The sequence below is a fragment of the Euprymna scolopes genome, chromosome 32 (genome assembly GCF_053919585.1).
Source record: "Euprymna scolopes isolate OS-2025 chromosome 32, ASM5391958v1, whole genome shotgun sequence".
Lineage (NCBI taxonomy): Eukaryota > Metazoa > Mollusca > Cephalopoda > Sepiida > Sepiolidae > Euprymna > Euprymna scolopes.
The window spans coordinates 87,923,032-87,945,402 of record NC_136513.1 but is presented as its reverse complement, the minus strand read 5'-3'; the positions used below and the strand labels follow the sequence as shown (position 1 = coordinate 87,945,402).

General features: G+C 33.1%; 1 protein-coding gene across 2 annotated transcripts in view; it reads right to left on the bottom strand.

Annotated features, from left to right (window-relative positions):
* LOC145256466 (carbonic anhydrase-related protein 10-like) overlaps window positions 1-22,371 on the bottom strand; it is a 696,397-nt gene that overhangs the window by 38,992 nt on the left and 635,034 nt on the right. For both annotated transcript variants that reach the window (XM_080115400.1, XM_080115401.1), the window contains exons 8-9: window positions 8,074-8,196; window positions 3,342-3,381 (exon numbers count right to left, since the gene is read on the bottom strand). In XM_080115400.1, the coding sequence (XP_079971526.1) occupies window positions 3,342-3,381; window positions 8,074-8,196 (163 nt within the window). The remainder of the gene's footprint in view (window positions 1-3,341; window positions 3,382-8,073; window positions 8,197-22,371) is intronic.

Here is a 22,371-nt window from a genome sequence, read left to right as displayed (position 1 = left end):
AAATAAAATGAACTCATTTTTTCCCGTCTGATTTTGACCTTAAAAATCAAGATATTTCATGCAAATATAATATGCACAAACGGCAGAACAATATCTGAGGTGTGCTATAGGCTTATTATTTCTCAAATTCCTCGATAATCTTAGATTTCTATACTTTTTCTGCTGAGAAGTCACGGCCAAAATCGGTTAAGATCAATGGAAGTGGTAAAATATTTTCTCTCTAATAAATTCCTCCTCCCCCTGCCACCACTTAACACCGTTTGGGGATCGTTCACAAGGAACAGTTGAGAAGAGAACATCGGTTTGGCTTCGTAGTTCTTTCATGTGAAGTTATTTAAAATCACTAAACTAAGCTGCAGTGCTCTGTGGCGTAGTGGTTAGCGTGCTGGACAATTCACATTATATTTTCACGTTCGCGCCGACCTACCGTAGTCGTTTTTTTTTTCCTAAACAACTGGAATGGACTTTTCTTGGTGGCCGAACTGTTAACGTTGCAGATGTTTTTTTTTTCACACTTTATTTTCCTACTTTTACTCATGACTCCAGGTTTGATCCTTCCTACTTACCTACCATAACATTTTTTAAAACTCCCCCCCCCCGTCCCGGCAACAAACACTCGGGCAACGCCGGGTACCCCCGCTAGTCATTAAAATAAAACTTTAACTTAATTCATAGAGAGAAAGCACAGAATAGTGAACAAAGTCCACGCCCCACCCCATGCTAAAAATTGATTTCTAAATAGCAACATTATTATTTATAAATTCGTTCCTAACAATGAAAGGAGACGTTGTCAAATATTTTGTTCTTACATCGTTTTCTCATTTTGTCTACCAATCGTCAACTATTTTCAAGTGTTTATAGAAAACTTTCAAGTAGCATGTTGTACACTGACGACGAACTGATACCATCTGGTTTTGTTTTAATATAAAAATTGATCTTTTTTCAATCAAATACAAGGAAAATCTCTGGCCCCCCTCGCCAATCGTTCACGAAAAACACCCGTCTAGCTGAATCCACCGTGAAAAATTTCCCTCACTCTATATCTGTGCCTAAATCAAAACGCGGATTCCATGAACAAAGCTTCTTTCTTAGAACTGCACGCCTGTGGAACTCTGTTCCGTCTGCTTGCTTCCCACCGGACTACAACTTGGATGTGTTCAAGTCCAACGTTAACAAATTCCTAATGAACCGCCCCCTTAAGTAAACACTTCATCAAATCTCCACACTAACGTAATGTACTTGCAATCACCCTTATCCCTGAGTGGCTTCCGGGCCTTGATAAGTGGTGATCACTGTGTAAAAAAATAAATAAATAAAATAAATAAAATAAATAAATACAATTGCGAATTTTACGCAGTCATGGATTAAGCAAAGACTTCTGTTCGAAATTCCGTTCCGATTCCCGAGTTCGAAAATAATACACCTAAAGAAGGCCAAAGGTTATATCGACTGAAACATTGTGAAAATAACACTCAAAGTGAGAATAGTTATCCAAAGAATTCAAATGATACGAAAAATCAATCCACATTTCAAAAATTCAAAAAGGGTGGGGTTAGCCAAGAACTATGACAATACCGAAAGTGAAGGTATTAAACGTATCACGTGACCCATGTTGACTTCTAATGAGATTTTTGAAAGTAAACTTTGTCGAACTTTTTTGTTAAAAATGAATTCAGTTTAAGATTTGCTAAGATACTTACAAAATTCAGTCCACGTTGTTCAAGTCTATAGAAAACATGTTTTAAAAGATAACCACTACGATGTATGAACAAATACATTGCAAAGGATGCTGCAAAGAAGGTGGGTTCTCTTTACCGTGCTAGAAAATTTCTCACACCTGAGAATATCTCGTATCTCTACAAAGCCATGGAGTCTTGTTGCTGCATCTGGGCTCGTGCATCCGTCACTAACCTCTCGCTCTTAGACAGGGTTCAAGAAAAATGTCTCAAATCTAATAGGTCCCGCGCTATCCACCAAGTTCCAAACCCTGTCACATCACCGCACTGTTGCTTCCCTGTGGCTGTTTCACAAGTATTTTAATGGAATGTGTTCTGATGAATTCGTTGCACTTGTTCCCCCCTCAACGTACATATCTCCGACAAACCCGTTTAGCACAGAATATTACCCTTTCATCTGGAAGGCTTTGCGTCACTCAGGTTCCATGGAAAGCGCTCAGATTTTATCAATAAGAAATCACTAACAAATGATGTGAGATCTTCGAGGCAATAATCAGAAGAATTCAACTAAAGATCGAAATATCGGATTTTAGGAAGAACTCTTGGATCATATGGATTAGGATTACGCCGGATTTTTATTCTTATTTAATTTTATACGAGGAAGAGCGGGAGGTGGACAAATAGAAGAAAAGAAAGGGAAAAAGATAGGTATATATTATATGCTTAACATGGCTAGAATGTGAGAATGAAAATGATAATTTAATAATAATAATAATAATAATAATAATAATAATGATGATAATAATAATAATAGTAAGAAGAGAGTTAATAAAAAAATAATAAAGGATAATAATAATAATAATAATAATAATAATAATAATAATAATAATAATAATAATAATAAAATTAAGAAGAAGAAGAAGAAGAAGAAAGTTAATAAAATAATTATAATGGATAGAAAAGAAAAAAAAAGAAAACGAAGAAAATAACTGTAAATAAAGAAAAAGAAAGAGCAGAAATGAAAAAAGAAAAAAATAAGAAGAAAAATAGAAATTAAGTAAAAAAAAAAAACAAAAAACGGAGGATGGCATTCGCAATAATAATAATAATAATAATAATAATAATAATAATAATAACCAACGAACGAACGAAAAAAAAAAGAAAATGAAAGACAAGAAAAGAATGTGGGAAAAAGAATAGGAGCAAAAAATTTGAAGATAAAAACAAAACAAAGCAAAAAAAAAAACAAATAAAAAAAACAACAAAAATGAAGGCGAAAAAGAAGAAAACGACAACTAGAGGAGGGGGAAAGAAAATGGTGGGGGGATAACAAAAATAAAAAGAAACGCAAACGAAGAAAATAAATAAGGAAAATGAGCACAAAAAAAAGAAGGAAAACGAATAATAAAAAGAAGAAAAGGAAGAAAAAAGACGACGAAGAAAAATAAATGAAAAGGGAGAGGAGGAAGAAAAAAAGAAGAAATAAGAAAAATCCACTAAAATAAAAATAAAAACGAAAGAATAGAAAAAAGAAAGAAAATAAGACAAAAGGCGAATAAAAAGAAGACTAAGAAGAAGAAGAAGAAGAAGAAGAAGAAGAAGAAACGTAATGACGTCACTTCCGCCAAATCCCATCAAATCCCAATTCAAACCTTTGATTCTTACCTTGATAAAACATTTCCCTTTTTATTGTGCAGTCTTCGAACTGAGAAGAAATAGAAAATAAGAAAGTAATTACGAATCAAATAGTATATTAATATAACTATCCACACACACACACACACACACACACACACACACACACACACACACACACACACACACACACACACAGATTTTCTCCAACATAACATAAAAACAACGACCTTATTACTAGGGCTGTGACAACAGCATATTCTTTTCATGGTTTTGACTCTTGAGTATATATCTGTTAATATCTTATATGTTTTTATATAGACGGATGTGGTTCTCGGTTAATTAATTGTGTCTTACTGTGTCGGATATACACTCGAGAGTCAAAATAATGAAAAGAATATTCTGTTGTCATAGCCCTAATTTATTGGAATTATTAAGGAGTCACTAACGGGGTGCCCTGTGATTGGTTGAAAAAACAACCAATCACAGACCTTCCTTTTTAGATTCTTCCCAACCTCTCGAGAGCGGTTATTTCGAATTCTCTTTCTCTTTTGCTTGTTGACCCCCTGAAGACAACACGTGTTTTTTAATCTTCTCCGCTATTAATACCGGACACGAGAGAGAAGTTTCAACAGTAACTGCAGCACAAAGAATACAAGGCTTCCGTCTTTTTTTTTTTTTTTTTTTTTTATCTCAACAGGAAACAAACAGCGTTAAAAGGACGAACAATAGTCAAGTTCCGCAAAGCGACTGCTTTTGCAAAGAAACTTTCTTCCTTCTTCTCTTTCCTATTAATACAAGTTTTCTTATAAGATTGGTTGGTTGGTTGTTTTTGTTTTACGGCATATCAACCCTTTTCAGGTTATTTAATGCCGAATCCGGTGATTTTGAAGAACGATGTTTTAATAGAATATATTTGGTTTTTGCAAGTCAGTTTCTATTTAACCTATAGTTGGACCCTAACAGGTACTACCACTCCGGGTCAGAGTGGACCTGGGAGCAATGGCAATTAAAGGGTGGCTCCACACTCCCCAGAGCCCGCCTCACCATCGGATATAGTTTAAGGTCATATCCAGGACCCCCATTGAGGGACTTTTACCTTCTGCAGGGGGGAAGTCGGAGTATTCTAATGCCCCACCGACAGGGCCTTTTCTTAAAAGAACTACATTTGTGTTGTGTTTCTTCCTTATTGTCGACGTCACTTTATTTTTGCTACCGTCTATAGTTGGGAAATTCCCAATAAATTATTACGTTAGCCTTCGGTCAGGCCTTTATTGTCCGCGCTGCGAAACGATGAAACAGAAACGACTGAACACACCCCTTTTCAAGTGTCGCAAATCAAACAATTCTGCGTGAATGTCAACCAGTTGATATTTACTTGCCCCCCCCTACGAGTGAGACACAAGGTTTTAATGTGCGGTAAAATCCAGACCCCAAAAAGGAGCACTCTGGATAGGAACAGAAATAAAAATTGACTCAGTCTTTTTTTCATCTCCCCCGATTCGTAATGCATGGTTTGGGTTGGAGGATCGGACATCGTAGTGGGTATGATCAGGTAATAGTTGAGTGTGGACTCTTGGACAATCAGTTAGTACGTGGTTGGTTGTCGCAGATTTGAGTAAAGTTCAGTTGAGGTAAAGTGACCAAAAATTTACAGTTGTCACAAAATAGGCAGATTTGCCGTTTAATTGTACAAATAGCCTCGAATCATATAATCACTAAAAGGGACTAGTCCGGTCGACACCTGTATATCGTTTAATGTAAACAGAAGTTTGTGTACGTAAAATTTAATTTAAATTAACCACGTTGTTTAACAAATAAAAATAAAAATAATGCCAGATGAAGCTTTAAAATGATTAAACGTGTTTTATTTTATCTATATATCTGTATAAGTGAAATTGTCTGTCTGTGTGTGTGTCTGTGTGTATATATTTCTCTACCAAACTACTCCGTCAGTTTTCAGTTTAGAGTCTCGAGATTTGACATAAGGGGTATAGAGATTTCAGAAATCGTTTTAATCGGTTTTCGGCCGGAAATTTGGCTGTCAAGGGGTCAAAGTTCAACGATTTGACCTTTGAAAACTCTACCAAACTCCTCCGCCAATTTTGGTCTAAACACTTGAAATTTTAGATGTAGGTTACTTGGACATCGGTCAACTTTTTAAATTTGATAGGAGCCCAAAACAATAAATGTTAAGGGGTCAACACTGGAGTCAAACTTAAAAAAATTGACCTGCGGTCTCTACTAAATTACTCAGCCAATTTTTGGTGTAAACATTTGAAATTTTACATAAAGTGTATTCAGACATATGGCAAGCTTTTTAATCGGTTTTTGGCCGAAAATTTGAGCTGCCAAGGGGTCAAAGTTGAAAAAATTTTACCTTTGCGGTCTCTAGCAAACTATTCAGCCAATTTTTCGTCTAAACATTTTAAATTTTACATAAAGAGTATTCAGACATGTAGCAAGCTTTTTAATCAGTTTCTGGGAGAAAATTTGCCTGCCAAGACGTCAAAGTTGAAAAAGTTGACCTTTGCAGACTCTACCAAACTCCTCCGTCAATTTTGGGTCCAAACACTTGAAATTTTAGATGTAGGCTACCTGGACACGAGTCAAACTTTTTATTATATATATAAATATGCACATAAAGTTAAGAACAAAGTCTGGCTAAACTGATAGTAATTTAATGATAAAAGCTGATTAATGTAAACAGAAGTTTGTTTATATTTATGGACATAGTAGGGATTGAGACACGCTATTCCCAATAAGGAACACGTGGATTCGTCCCGGTAGGCGAATCATTTTAGACGACTGGGCAGCATATCAAGGTCTTGATCATTTCGATCATAGCGTATATGACCATGATGTTGTGATCCACGAAGAAAAACTCCAGGGATTCACAAGATCCAACAACACGCATACAAACCATAGAAGGTTTATGGGCACATTCCAAGAATAAAGTGAGGAGGGTGCGATCGAAAGATAATTTTGGGAGGTACATGGTAGAATTCTTGTGGAGACGCAGGAACAAGGAAAAAGGGTTTCTGCATCATTATATGCACCCGGAAAAACAATATCTACTGTAAAATGAAACCAAAATTTTATTTTTATTGTTTAATGTTTTTACTTTTAAATCTATAAATATAAAAGCGAAAATGTATGTATGTATGTATGTATGTATGTATGTATGTATGTATTAAGCTGGTCTGCAGTTTAATTTGTTGCTGGCTATCTTGCTCTTGCTTGTTGCTGGATCTCAACATTTTGAACCGAGAGAGAGACTTAGCTGTCGTACAAAGCTATGACTCTGTAACATCATCTTTGTATAGATACTCCCTCAGGCATTTTGGGCTCATGGATTTTAAATGTCTGAGGGAGTGGCACTCGTCTGACAAGACATTGCAATCATCATCATGTATGTGTGTATGTATGTATGTGTGTATGTATGTATGTGTGTTTGTATGTATGTGTGTATGTATGTGTGTAGGTATGTATGTTTGTGTGTATGTATGTATGTAAGTTTGTATGTGTGTTTGTATGTATGTATGTATCTTTGTATGTATGTATATGTGTATGTATGTATGCATGTGTGTATGTATGTATGTATGTATGTATGTGTGTTCGCTTTTTCTGTGTGTCTACAAAAGGCTTTTTTCAGAGAAGCGGTCTTTTTATATCACATATAAATCGTAATATCTCACAGTTAACAACGAAGCTCGCCTGTCTATTTAATTTGGTCGATTATGGGAAGATAAATATTCAATATTTGTCGCTCGCCGCATGTGGGTTAGTCTTTTTCCTATAACATCTTGGGGGTGGGGGAAAAAAGCGTTCAGCAGTAAATGAATACCATCTCGCAGTCAAACTTGACCTCATTAAAACGAGCACCTGCTAAATCCAAGTAATTAAATAAATTCAAACGTGTTTCCGTCAGTATCTCGCGGTGGGGCAATGGTTAACATCGCACGTTTTTTTTCTCACACTTTAATTTACAACTTTGCCTCAAGGGCTTGGGTTCAATCCTCATACTTACTTTTTACCCCCCCCCCAAACACCCGGGCAACGCCGTGTACCCCTCGCCAGTTATAAAATAAAACACATTTACTTATTTTAAAACTTCATCTGGCATTATTTCTTTTTACATTCGTTAAACAATGTGGTTAAGTTAAATTAAAGCTTAATCCCATCATTAATTTTCAATAATCACGTAAACGTAAATTATTTTAAAACTTTAGCTTGCATAAATTCTATTTTCATTTGTTAAACAACGTGGTTAATTTAAATTAATTTTTACATAAACAAACTTCTATTTACATTACGCGACATACCGGTGTCAAACGGACAAGTCCCTTTTAATGATTACATAGTTTGAGGCTATTTGTACGTTAAAACGGCAAATCGGCCACAAAACATGTATCTTCGTTTTGGTACGATTAAAACGCTCCGGTAATCTTTTTTTTCTACCACACCGTTTTCCGTAATTTTTGGATATGTGTATTACTGTGACATGCCAAGTCATTCAATACCATTGCTTTCACTTGAAATTCAATATTTCAATTATCGAATTTCGCTGCAATAACGAAAAGAAGAACAGAACTTCTATATTCAATAATATTGTTACCAAATGCTGAACGGCATATCAATATGTTGATTATTCTACAAGCTCAGCAGAAGAATCGTAAAGGCAAATTTTGAGTTTAAAAAATAATTAAAGAAACACACTTGAAAAGCAAACGGAAAGAAAAGAAGGGATGAAAAGACCTACTTTATCGTGCGGATTGATATTGGTCCTAATTGTTCTCCGGTTTAGAGGTCGTGTTGGTCTGACATTATCGCCTAGAAACTTATTTGGGATATCCATTTGACTGAGCCCCCGTAACGCTCGCATCTGTTAAAAGTCAATAAAGACACAAGTTACAAATATACATAAAAAAAATAACAAATTCACGTATACAGCAAATGTATATATACTAGCAAAAGTACCCGTCGTTGACTGGGTTCAAAACCAGCCAACAGAAAATGGACTCTGATTTATAAAAGTTTGATAGGTTATGAAAAGGAAGGGTTGTAAAGAGATAGCTTCGAATTTGGGGGTATCAAAACCAAAGCAAAATATGATGATAGTAAAAATAAAATAGATAAACCCCATAATTTATTATACCATACCTGTTCACACTGAAACACTTATCACAATATTTTGTGTATCTATATTAAAAAACCTTGTTAAACTTTGTGATATATTTTCATTCTATGGAGGTCAGGCGCGAACGAACACCCCATAATTTTATTATACCATATTTCTTCAAACTCAAACATAATTATCAAAGTATACTTACGCAGATAGATATGAAAAGTCTTTATTAAAGTTTGTGCCTATTTCCATTCTATGGAGGCCAGACGCGAACGCAGACCCCACAATTTTATTATACCATCCCTATTTAAGTTAATACATACTTATCAAAGTATTCTTATGTACATCTATATCAAAAACCCTTGCAAACGTTTTTTTTCATTTTTTATTCCCATACTTTGGGCGCCAGGCGCGAACGAAGATCCCACACCTTTTATGAACCATCGTTCTGCCAGATCAAACATATCCATTCCTGATCCTCGATACATCTTCTATCGTTATATGTAATCAGTTTTTTAAAATAGTCAACCATATAGGAGCCTATTCGTGACCACACACACACACACACACACACACACACACACACACACACACACACACACACACACGTTCAGCTTTATATTATAGAAGATATATATATATATATATATATATATAAAAGAAATATGTATTAGATACGTTTGAAGCCAAAATAACGCATTATTACAAAATAAACAGATATTTATTTTGTTTAAAATATATATTGAAATTTATAAATATATTTCGAAGTAAGACTTCATCTTCAGTATGTTTTTCTTTCTTTTTTTGCCATGTTGTTGTTTGACACATAGAATTAATAGAAGCCCGTTTGTTGTTTTTGCGGTAGTTTTTTTTCAAATGTCGGAACGGTGCGTTGGTTACGCGGAATTCTCGTTAGAGTTTGTGTTCATTGAATAGAAGCGCTGGTTGGGTTTGAATAAAATAAATACGTATTTTATTGTTTATTTTGTAATAATGCGTTGTTTTGGATTCAAACGTATCTAATAAGTATTTATTTTATCTTTCTATTATAGCCTTAACTCATCATCAGAAGATGATGAGTTAAGGCTATAATAATATATTATAGCCTTAACTCATCATCAGAAGATGATGAGTTAAGGGCATGAAAGATTCACTGATCGATATAATAATTAAGTGATTGATTTTGCGCTAGGAAACAGATACTGTCAAGAATTGTATAAGTCAACTGAATTAAAGAAATAAATTATAAGATGGTCAACATCATGAATTTTGGAATATAACTTTTTGTCATTTATTCTCTATATTGCTCTGTAATTACATTGAGCTTCTTAAATAAGGATTGATATATATTATAAAAACATATATTTCTACAGAAATATATATATATACACACACATATATATATATATATATATATATATATATATATATATATATATATATATATAGAGAGAGAGAGAGAGAGAGAGAGAGAGATAGAGAGAGAGAGAAAGAGAGAGAGAGAATAAATGACAAAAAACTTGATAACTTATGACTATAGATTGAAATTATTTTTAATACTGACATTTTATATATTAAATATTAGTGAATTAATTTATAATATCAATCGTTTTAATTTTTTAAAAATAGAATTAAGGTAAAGACATTAAAACTATGTTAAAATGACTTATTAGTTGAATATGGATATCTACGAGTTGGTTAAATAAATAGATATAGGCGAAGTTAATATTTCGTTGGATTTTTTCCAAGGGAGGTAACTCTGCCTCACTTTATTAAGTAAATTTAATTATTTATGATTAAGATATAAAGGGGTTTTCAGATTATATTTAAACTTAACAAAACGTAAGTATAGTTTTTTGAATTGTATGATTTCAAAAATTATAATTGTAATGATTAATAAGCTTGATTATAATAGCTAAGAGAATTGAATTATGTATGGCTTTCAATTCAAGTACATTGATTGATTATGATAACCGACCGTAATGATCAATCGTTTTTTTTTTTAGCTTAGTTTAGTTTCGTATATACAAACATGTATAATAGTTTATAATTTGTTGATATTATTTTCATATGTATATACAAATTAGAATGAATAAATTTACTAATTATTAAATAGAAGACTTTGGTAGAAGATTCATAAATTAACTAAAATTGTCTACAGAAATCTATACAGTAAAACACCTTTAATTTGAACTTCCTCTAAAGTTGGACTTCCTCTTATTTGGACTTATTCTAAACCTGGACTTTCTCTAAACTTGAACTGTCTCGTCATTGAAATTGTATTAGTATATTTGATGCGGAGTTGCAGTAAATCTGTTTACATGGTTTAGTCAGACATTGCGCAGAAATGTTAATATTGGTACTATGTAATTAATGTTGATTAGCTATTGACAATTAATTTACACTAACTGCAAATTTGTTTTTTTCAGATTGCTATATTTAAAATAGTGTAAAACAACCCATCACAATGGCTTGCAACTCTAAAAGAAAATAAGTGACACTGACTTTACTCGAAAAACGTCAAATTATAGAAAAATTAGATGCTGGAGTTGAAAATAGCGTTATATTGAGAGATTATAAGATTGGAATAATTACACTGGTTTACATCCAAAAGGACTCTTCGCAGACCAAAGCAAGTTGAATATTCCATGAGTGGTTTGCAATAAAACGGAATGAAGGTGTAGCAATACCTGGGTCGATGTTAATTGCTAAAGCAAAATCTCTTAAGGAAAAGTTGAATATCGCAGAAGATATGAAATTCAATGAAGGCTGGTTTAGGAGCTTTAAGAGTAGACATGGTATAAGACAATTAACAATGTCAGGCGAACAACGGTCTGCTGATACACACTCAGCATCAAATTATTGTGACAAATTCAAGACGATTATTGTCGATTATGGTTTAACACCAGAGAATGTTTACAACGCTGATGAAAGTGGCGTAAATTGGAAGTGCTTACCTACAAAAACATTAGCCGGATCCGAGGAGCAGAAAATAAAAGGATTCAAATTAAATAAAGAAAGACTAACAGTGATGGTATGCGCTATTGCTTCTGGAACTCATAAACTTAAGCTTCTTGTCATCGGCAAATCAAAGTGACCCCGAACATTGAAAGGAGTTTCGCCTTTGCCAGTATCCTATTATTCTTCACGAAATGGATGGATGAATTTAAGTTCTTAAAAAAATGGTTTTTGCAGGAATTTGTGCCAGTTGTCCAGAGGCGTTTTCTTGAATTAGGTAAACCTGATTCAAAGTGCTTGCCTCTGTTGTAGAGCACATCCTCCTGAATCAGAACTAGTGTCATCTTGCGGGAATATTTTTGTGTGCTACTTACCACCTAATGTGACTTCTCTCATCCAACCTATGGATCAAGGGATTATTTGGAACTTAAAAATGTTTCTACAGAAATGATTTCATGATGATTATGATAAATAGTACCGTGAGTATAAGCGATTTTCAGCGCCATTTTAAAAGATGCCATATTTTCTCTCGCAAGTGCATGGAATCAAGTTTGAGCAAGCACATTAACAAAAGCATGGAATAAATTATGCCCAGCGCCAAAGGCTTCTGAACTGAAAGAATCAGAGAATACATCTGGTCTAGAAAAAAATCTTGAAACCAAACGGTTACCGACCAACCACACTGTTCTAAAATCACTTAATGCAAATGATGTTGAAATGTGGGTGCAACAAGATGAGGAAACTACTGATCAATATCCTGAAGGCAGTAATGGTAATGAAAATAGCAACAGCTCCCATTCTCTTGACCCTAATGTAAATAACCAAGAACACTCTGAGGAAGCAATATCATGGGATGATGCAGAAAAGTCTATGGAGACGGTTATAAAATTTCTAGAAAAAAGTTCTTACTTTAGTGACAACTATGTTTTGCAAGCAATGTCACTCCAAAAAGTCAATAAAGAAGCTACAGAACAAAGAAATTGTAGATTTTCGTGATCGCTTACGGAATACAATGGCAGCGCCCGAGAGCTCAATCGACGAAAATAGAAACTGCAACGAGACTCCTTCAATGAAGAACTAAAAAAACTGTATTTTACATAAATGTATGATTTCTGTAGATGATAACTTAGGTAACAAATACCTAACAAGTAAGAGTAGATTTCATTTATTTTCCTGGTAACAATATTTAACAATTCTTACTTGCAATATATTGTAAACTCAACTTAATATATACTTGAAGTATCATATAGCAATGAATTTTATTTACTATTTCTTAATCCTTAGAAAATTTAAAGTTAACTGCAGCACATTTTTTTATCACGAAACTTGAACAGCATCCTCTAATTTAAACGAAGCGGATGTTCAAACTATAGGAGTTATACTGTATATATATATATATATATATATATATATATACATTTTATTTTTATTACCGTATCTTTCTGTTAAGTTACATTATTGTTTCGGCTACATGACCGTTTTTTTGGCCGTCTGTAGCGTCCTCAGATTTTTACAGAACGGCAAAAAAAAAAAAAAAAAAACGGCCGTGTAGCCGAAACAATAATGTAACTTAACAGAAAGATACGGTAATAAAAAATAAAACGCATATTTGCTCTACAACAGTATTGAGCGCTTTCTTCAGTTTTTATTAATTACCATCTCCACTAAATATATATATATATATATATATATTTATATATAAATATATATATATATGCATACATATATATGCATATATATATATATATATATATATTTTTTTTTTATAAATATATATATATATGCATACATATATATGCATATATATATATATATATATATATATATATATATATATATATATATATAAGCAATGTAAAGTCACACATTTCAAAAAAGATTTTTGATATAAATTTAAATGAGAAAATTTGAAAACCTGAAAATGTGAAATGATAAAATCCAGACGTATTTTCTATTCGAGGGGCTTGGACCTTTTATTACACCATTATGAAGAAGAGAAAAAAAATCTTTCGGGCTGACATCTCCTTGATAAAGCCAGGTTATTGACGAAAATTCGGACTTTAACAAAAACATAAAAAAACGTAAATAAAAATGATTTTATCATGTCACAACATTTTAAAGTTTTCAAATTTTCTCATGTAAATTCATAAAAAAATGTTTTCTAAAATGGGTGACTTTCCAGTTTTATATTTTGTTTGTCGCATTACATTCATATTAAGTTTAAATAAATTTTAAACTAAATTCTGTATTTGTAATGAAAGGTGATCTTGAGGATTTTAATACTTATGCAGTCATTCTTTAGTATCGACGGAGAATCCCGAGTCACTGTAAAAAAATGGTCAAAGCAGTCTGATCTTCATGCCCTCCCTTACCACTCTTTTAGAAAAAGCACTCGTCTAATTACAGCCACTATCAACAATTTCCCCCACTATCTATCTGTGCCATCTGCTTGATAAAGCCAGGTTATTGACTAAAATTCGGACTTTAACAAAAACATAAAAAAACGTAAATAAAAATGATTTTATCATGTCCCAACATTTTCAAGTTGTCAAATTTTCTCATGTGAATTCCAAATTAAAATGTTTTCTAAAGTGTAAATAAATGCTTAAATTTCGCGCTTAAACCAAGCGAGCACACACACACACACGCACACACACACACACACACACACACACACACACACACACACACACACACACACACACACACACACACACACACACACACACACAATGTTTTCTAAAGTGTAAATAAATGCTTAAATTTCGCGCTTAAACCAAGCGAGCACACACACACACACACACACACACACACACACACACACACACACACACACACACACACACACACACACACACACAACACCCCCCCCACACACACACGGATTTAAACAGCACCGAAACAAGGCTTTTTTTTTCTCTCTCTTCGGGAGGCTTCGACCTCTTTTTACATTCTTATAAAGAAGAAAAAAGACAAACTTAATCGGACTGACATCTTGATAAAGCCAAGTTCGGACAACAACATAAAAATGTAAATATAAATGATTTTATCATTTCAAAATATTTTTAGATTTTCAAATTTTCTCATTTAACACACACACACACACACACACACACACACACACACACACACACACACACATATATGTATATATGTATGTATGTATGTATATATATATATATATATAACTCTCCACCAATTTTGGGTCAAACACTTGAAAATGTAAGTTACCTAGATACGAGTTAAATTATATATATATATATATATATATATATATATATATATATATATATATATATATATATATATAATGTGTGTGTGCACATAAAGTTATGAACAGTACATAGACCCTGAACAAGGAAAAAGAAAACGACTATAAAAAGTACGTGTTAGAGATGTGGGTGACGTAACAACCTTAATGAGAAGTCACACGTGACGGGAGAATGAGGAATAAATGGTCTTTTCTGAAAAACTGAAACAATGAGTTGAAGCTTTTTTTTTTATTCTTTGTCTCCTTTGCGCCTGAGTCTACAACGTGTTGGATCCCGACTGTCTACATGTTAACGCGTGTGTAAACGTGAGTGTAACGTTATACTAGTAGTGATCCGACGATTCCAATATTTTTACCTGATTACGATACAATTACAGATTCTATTTTAAATTCCCGATTCCGATACAATTTCCGATTCCGATTCCAATTCTTTTAAAGCGTTTAAATATTTAGCTATTTGTGTGGCTTTTATTTAATTTTCAGATTATCGTAAAAAGTCATGTGCATCTATTTTCGCAAATGCGAAATACACTTGGTTTCATTCTAGTTTATGATTTTTGTGCATGCTAGAAAATTATTATTTTCGTCCATTCTAAAACATTATGATTATAATAAAAATAATTATCATTCTTTTATTAATACCAACAATAGAAAATTGAAACAAAAACAAAAACAAAAACAAACAAAAAAACAATTAAAAGAATCGTTTTTGACATCATAAACTAAACACAGATTTTCCAATGCCAATATCTCTCAATCTTAAGATTTTTCAGATTCCGTATACCGATTCCGATTAATCGTCTAAACCCTAACCCAAACCCTAAACACAGGTCTAGAAGACGGATTACGGTTATGAGGTCAAAATAAATAAAAAAAAAAAAAAAAAAAAAAATTTTTTTCGAAAAAAATAAACAAAACACAAACATTTTTTTATCCATAGTAGAAAATGCCAATCAATAAAAATATTATCTAAACAAGCTCAAATAAGATGACGTACACAAAGCTTATTTAGCAGGTTCATTGTTGTGATCGAGAAGTAAAAAGGGGTTTCACGGACAGACATCCTAACAAGAAAGGAGCAAAAGTCAGTGTGATATAACCGATATTCGTTCACTCATTTATAGATGAATCTAAATAAAAAAAAATAAACATGGACAAAAATGATAATTTTCTAGCATAGACGAAAATCATTATTTTCTAAAATGTATAAATATAACAATTTTCTAGAATGTATAAATATAACAATTTTCTAAAATGTATAAATATAATAATTTTCTAGAATGTATAAATATAACAATTTTCCAGAATGTATAAATACAACAATTTTCTAGAATGTATAAATATAACAATTTTCTAGAATGTATAAATATAACAATTTTCTAGAATGGAAAAAAACTCATTATTTTCTAGAATGTATAAATATAATAATTTTCTAGAATGTATAAATACAACAATTTTCTAGAATGGAAAAAACTCATTATTTTCTAGAATGTATAAATATAATAATTTTCTAGAATGTATAAATATAACAATTTTCTAGAATGTATAAATATAACAATTTTCTAGAATGTATAAATATAACAATTTTCTAGAATGTATAAATATAACAATTTTCTAGAATGGAAAAAACTCATTATTTTCTAGAATGTATAAATATAATAATTTTCTAGAATGTATAAATACAACAATTTTTTAGAATGGAAAAAATCATTATTTTCTAGAATGTATAAATATAACAATTTTCTAGAATGTATAAATACAACAATTTTCTAGAATGTATAAATATAACAATTTTCTAGAATGTATAAATATAACAATTTTCTAGAATGTATAAATATAACAATTTTCTAGAATGTATAAATACAACAATTTTCTAGAATGGAAAAAAACTCATTATTTTCTAGAATGTATAAATATAACAATTTTCTAGAATGGAAAAACTCATTATTTTCTAGAATGTATAAATATAATAATTTTCTAGAATGTATAAATATAACAATTTTCTAGAATGTATAAATACAACAATTTTCTAAAATGTATAAATACAACAATTTTCTAGAATGTATGAATATAACCATTTTCTAGAATGGAAAAAATCATTATTTTCTAGAATTTATAAATATAATAATTTTCTAGAATGGAAAAAAACTCATTATTTTCTAGAATGTATAAATATAACAATTTTCTAGAATGGAAAAAATCATTATTTTCTAGAATGTATAAATATAACAATTTTCTAGCATGTATAAATTTAATAATTTTCTAGAATGGACAAAAATCATAATTTTCTATATTGGACAAAAATCATAATTTTCTATATTGGACAAAAATCATAATTTTCTAATATGGACAAAAATCATAATTTTCTATATTGGACAAAAATCATAATTTTCTAGAATTGATAAAAATAATAGGTTTTTAGCATAGACAAAAATGATAATTTTACTAGCATGGATAAAAATCATAATTTTCTAAAATAGACAAAAATCATAATTTTCTAGAATGGATAAAAATCATAATTTTCTAGAATGGACGAAAATCATAATTTTCTAGAATGGAGAAAGAACATAATTGCGCTAATAACTCATGTGAAGCATTTTCTTGGATAAGCAAAAGATAAAAAAACAACTGACTTTTTCGTTTTATACTTAGGAAAGCAACTCTTCCTTAACTGGATAACGCTGGGTAGCCATGTTAGTTTTGTTTAAACAGTATTATACAATTATGAGTGCGTATTATTTTTTTTGGCGTTTTTTTTAAAATTTCTTTTTTGATATTTACCAATAGTCTATGTAAATAACACTTCCGGTATTGACCCATCTCCACCCCGTGGTCCTTATTCTTCTTTTATTCTCTGAATAGATGCGGGTTTAGGCCGGGTAGGTTTTCAGCTTCCCCGCTTGGCAATTTCATCATAACTTTGGGTTCAGCGCCATGTCATTGTTTCTGGGTCTAAAAAAAGGAATGGATGCCATTTTCGGCCGCTTTCTCTGCGACTCCGAAGACAAAAAGTTCCTGCGTGAGAAATTGAGCGTTGCTTTCCGCTTGGAAAAGCAGATCATGTCATAGATACGGTAAGGCCAAAATCGATAACCCCTCACTCTGGACGGGTCGAAACTGTTGAGAGAAGGTAGACGAAAGCCGATGTGTGAAAGAGAGAGAGAGAAAGAGAGAGAGAGAGAGAGAGAGAGAGAGAGAGAAAGAGAGGGGAAATAGAGGCGATGTTTGGAAAGGGAAAGGAAAGATATAATTGAAGGATAGAAACATATAGATAAATGCAGGGAGAGATATAGAGGCGAGACCGAGAGGGAGGAAAAGAGAGATAGAGGGGAGTAGGAGGAAAGAGAATACAGAGAGAAAGACAATAAGATAGAGGGTAAAAGACAAACAGAGCGAAAGAGAGCCAGAGGGAGAACAAGAACTAAAACGAAAAAAGGAGATAGAGAGAAAAGAGAAAGAGACAGATAAAGAAAAGAGAAAATGAGAAATGGAACGAGAGGGAGAGACGGCAAAAGGAAAGTTCAGAAAGAAAGAGGGCGAGAGAGAGAGAGTTAAAAGAACGAAGGAGAGGGAGGAAGAAGAGGAGGAAAGGAAAAAGAAAAGAGGAAATATATATATATATATATATTTTCTCTTTTCTTATATATATATATATATATATATATATATATATATATATATATATTGTGTACAGAAAGTTGTTAGTTGAGACAGGTCATTGGTACCGTCGGTTTCAAGCCCGATAATAAGGCCCGTTTAAGGTATCCTTATCAAGCTCTCTTCAGCCAATATTCGTCTCTATATAATTACATATATATATATATATATATATATATATATATATATATATATATATATATTAGAAAAAAGTGTGTGAAATAGAAAACGAGATAAAATAGCGAAAAGTATAGAGATATACCAGTTTAAATGCTCGCGTAAAGCGAACACACAGACACAAATTGTAGAAGGGAAACAATAGGCAATTATCGCCCCTTTTGACCTCGTCTCTGGCAGACAGGGGGCGACACTAATTTCCTCTTTCCTTCTCTCTCTCTCTCTTTATTTCCATTTTTTCCTTCCTCATTTTTGCTCGAGTAGCAGGCGATTAGGACACATGCGCCATGCGTCCCAAGTGTGTCTTACACACACAAACCAATACTGAAATGCGATGAACTTTCGCGACATTCCAACCTTATCGAGGTAAGCTCTAAACATTGCAAAGTATGAACAAACAAACTCTGCAAGCATGAATTACCTCGGTAACAACTTTAAACAAAATATTAATTTCAGTCCACACTTGATCGGCAAAGATCAACAACACGCACGTACGCACGCACACATATATCTTATGTATTCTTCACCAAAAGCTATTGTCTGTAAAAAAATGTATAAGTGTTTCTTCATCCTTAAATAAATTACATGGTTGTAAATAGAAATAATCTTGATTCTTTCTCATTTCATATCTGTCGTTGAACATGCATTTTTAATCTCTACAAAAGGAGAGAGAGCGACAAGGAGGATGAGAGAGAGAGAGAGAAAGAGAGAGAGAGGGGGAACAGAAGGGGAAGAGAGAAAGAGAGTGTGGAGAAAACAAGAGAAAGAGAGAGACAGGGATATGATGAGAACGAATAGAGGGAAAAACAGAGAAAGAAATGTACAGGGAGAGAATGAGAGAGTGTTTCAGAGAGAAAGAGACAGATAAGGAAAGAGGGAGGACGAGAGAGATAGATCGATCGATAGAGAGAGAGAGAAAGAGAGAGAGAGAAAGAGAGAGAGAGAGAGAGAGAGAGAGAGAGAGGGGGTTAAGGGAAGAGAAAGAAAGTGAGGGGAAAAAAGAAATTTGAGCAGTTACAGACAAACGTTCAGAAGAAAAAAAAAGAAAGAAAAATAGAAATAAAGAAAGAGAGGCAGAAGGAATCAAGGAAAAAAATAGAAAGAAAATGAGAAAAGTAAAATAAGTAGAGAAGGAAAAGAAAAAAGAAAGAAAATGGAAAAGAAGGAGATAGAAATGAAAGAAGTGAAAATGGAGAAGAAAACAAATATAAAGAAAGAAATGATGGAAAAAGAGAGAAAAAAGATAAGAATAATCAGAAACAGAGAAAAAGAAAATGACAGAGAGAGAGAGAGAGAGAGAGAGAGAGAGAGAGAGAGAGAGAGGGGGGGGGGAAGAAAGAGAAATAAAAAGAGAAATAATGAGGAAGAAAAAGAGAAAGAAGAAAGTGGAATTAAGAGAGAAAAAGAAAGAGAAAAATAAAAAGAAAGAAAGTGCCTGTATAAGGGCAAGAAAGAGAACGCGAAAGAAAATCTAATATATAAACGGCTATATGTCTCTCTGTCTATCGTTCCATCTGCCTGTCTACATATTTTTAAACTCTATCTTTTTTCGAAAGCGTTGTCTTAATGAGAAATGCTTCCCAACACCTTGGAAATCGCATGTATTTAAGAACTCAGATAATCGCTCATCTCCCTCTCAGTACAGACCAATACGTCTCCTCTGCATCATGAGTAAGCTACTGGAATCTGTGTTAAATAAAGAAGTAGTCACTTAAAATGAATGGCTCTCGTCTTTAGGAGGCTTCATGTTTTGACAAGCTTCTGGGCTTGACATTTACTCCTGACCTGAAATGGAATACGTATATCAAATCCATTGCCAAGGTGGCTGGAAAAGTGGTGGAATCCTTCTATTGTTCCAACAGATATATCACTCCTGATGCAATTCTCTACCTATATAAAAGCCAGGTATTGGCCAATGATGAAGTATTGTTGCCACATCTGGACAGGAGCTGCTAGAAGTAGGTTATCCTGCCTTGACAGAGTTCAAAATAGTAGTTCGTAACTTACTGGGGGATGCTCTTTTCTTTTCCTTGCAACCTCTTTCTCACAAATGAGACATTGCGAGCCTGTCTCTGCTTTATCGTTTTTTCATGCAAATGTTCAGCTGAGCTTCAATCTATGGTCCCCCCTCGCAAACTTTCACGAAAAACACTCGTCTAGCCAAAACCACTATCAATAATTTCCCACACTCTTTATCTGTGCCTAAACTTAAATGTAGATTCCATGAACAAAGTTTCTTTCTTAGAACTACACGCCTGTAGAACTCTTTCCCGATTGCCTGCTTTTCAGCTGACTACAATCTGACTGTCTTCAAGTCCAACGTAAACAAGTTCTTGATGAACTGTCCCCCTAAGTAATCCAATTTACAAAATTCCCAAGAGAAAGAAAGAGATAACAGAGAGTGAGATTAAGAGAGAGACAAATAAAAAAGAGATAAAGAGAGAGTGGGGTATAGGAAAAAGAAAGTGAGAGTAGGAGTGAAAAAAAGAAAAAGAACGAGAAAATTTGCGCTTATTTTAACCAATCAGATTCATTGTTATTTCCGCGCATGGATTGATGTTTTCATTGGCCAATTACAGGACTTCTTAAAAAATAATTTACTTCACTTTTACTTGTTTTGTTTTATTTAGGAATTTTACACACTGTTTTTTCAAATAAATAGGTGACGTTAGTTAACGTGTTTTATATATATATATATATATATATATATATATATATATATATATATATATAATGACTACTTCATTTAATCACATAAATTAACATACGAAAGTATAATTTTATGCGTAAACTATTTACTTATATATATATATATATATATATATATATATATATATATATATATATATATATATATATATATATTACATTTTTCCCCCAAACAAGGCACTTTGATGTAGGGGGCTACTATTAGGGACATAGGCTACAGGGGTACTAGGTGGGGAGTTGGGCAGCAAGATGTCGGTTCACGTTACACTTGAACTTCTGCATGTCAGTACAGTTGGGGAAGCAGGAACCTGGCAGGGAGTTCCAAAGTCTAGCGAAGTCTGGGGAAGAAACTACTGAAGCAGAAGGCTCTCTTACATCTAGGGATCTCTACTTTGAAGGGGTGGGATTGTACTGCTTGTCGGGTTTGTCGGGGGTATTTACGTAGAGGGGGTACAAGTGCTTGCAGCTCGTCGGAACATACACCGTTAAAGTACTTGTAGAACAGGCAGAGGGATGCTACATTGCGTCGATGGGACAGAGACTGAAGTTTGGATGATAGTTCAGGACCTATTAGGTTGGCGACTCTCTTTTGAACCTTGTCTAGGAGTGAGAGACTACTAGTAGATGCACTGGCTCAAATATGGCAACAATACTCCATACATGGGCGAATGGTGGCCTTATAGAGGTACAGGACTTTCAGTGCTTTCTAGCACGGTAGAGAGAACCTACATTGTTCGCAGCGGTCCTGGCAATGCTCTCAATGTAATTGTACCAACTCATGTTTCCTGTGAACGTTAGGCCGAGGAGCTTAAAAGATGTACTTTCAGATAAAGAGTCTTCGGCCATTGCTATAGGTGGTAGAGAAGGTTTCTTGTAGTTATTGAAGGAAACAAGTTTAGTCTTGGCAGCATTGAATGTGACCATCCATTTTGTCCCCATTCCACTACAGATTGGAGGTCATTCTCTATTGTTTCTGCCATTTCTTTAGATATGTGTTCATTTGTTTTCCTGTCGTGTCTGTTATAGAGTGTGGTGTCATCAGCATATATACCCATCTCACAGACAATTTTGTCAGGGAGGTAATTTATGAATATTAGGAATAATAAAGGTCCAAGGATAGACCCCTGAGACACTCCCGCATTTATATCATATTGTTTAGA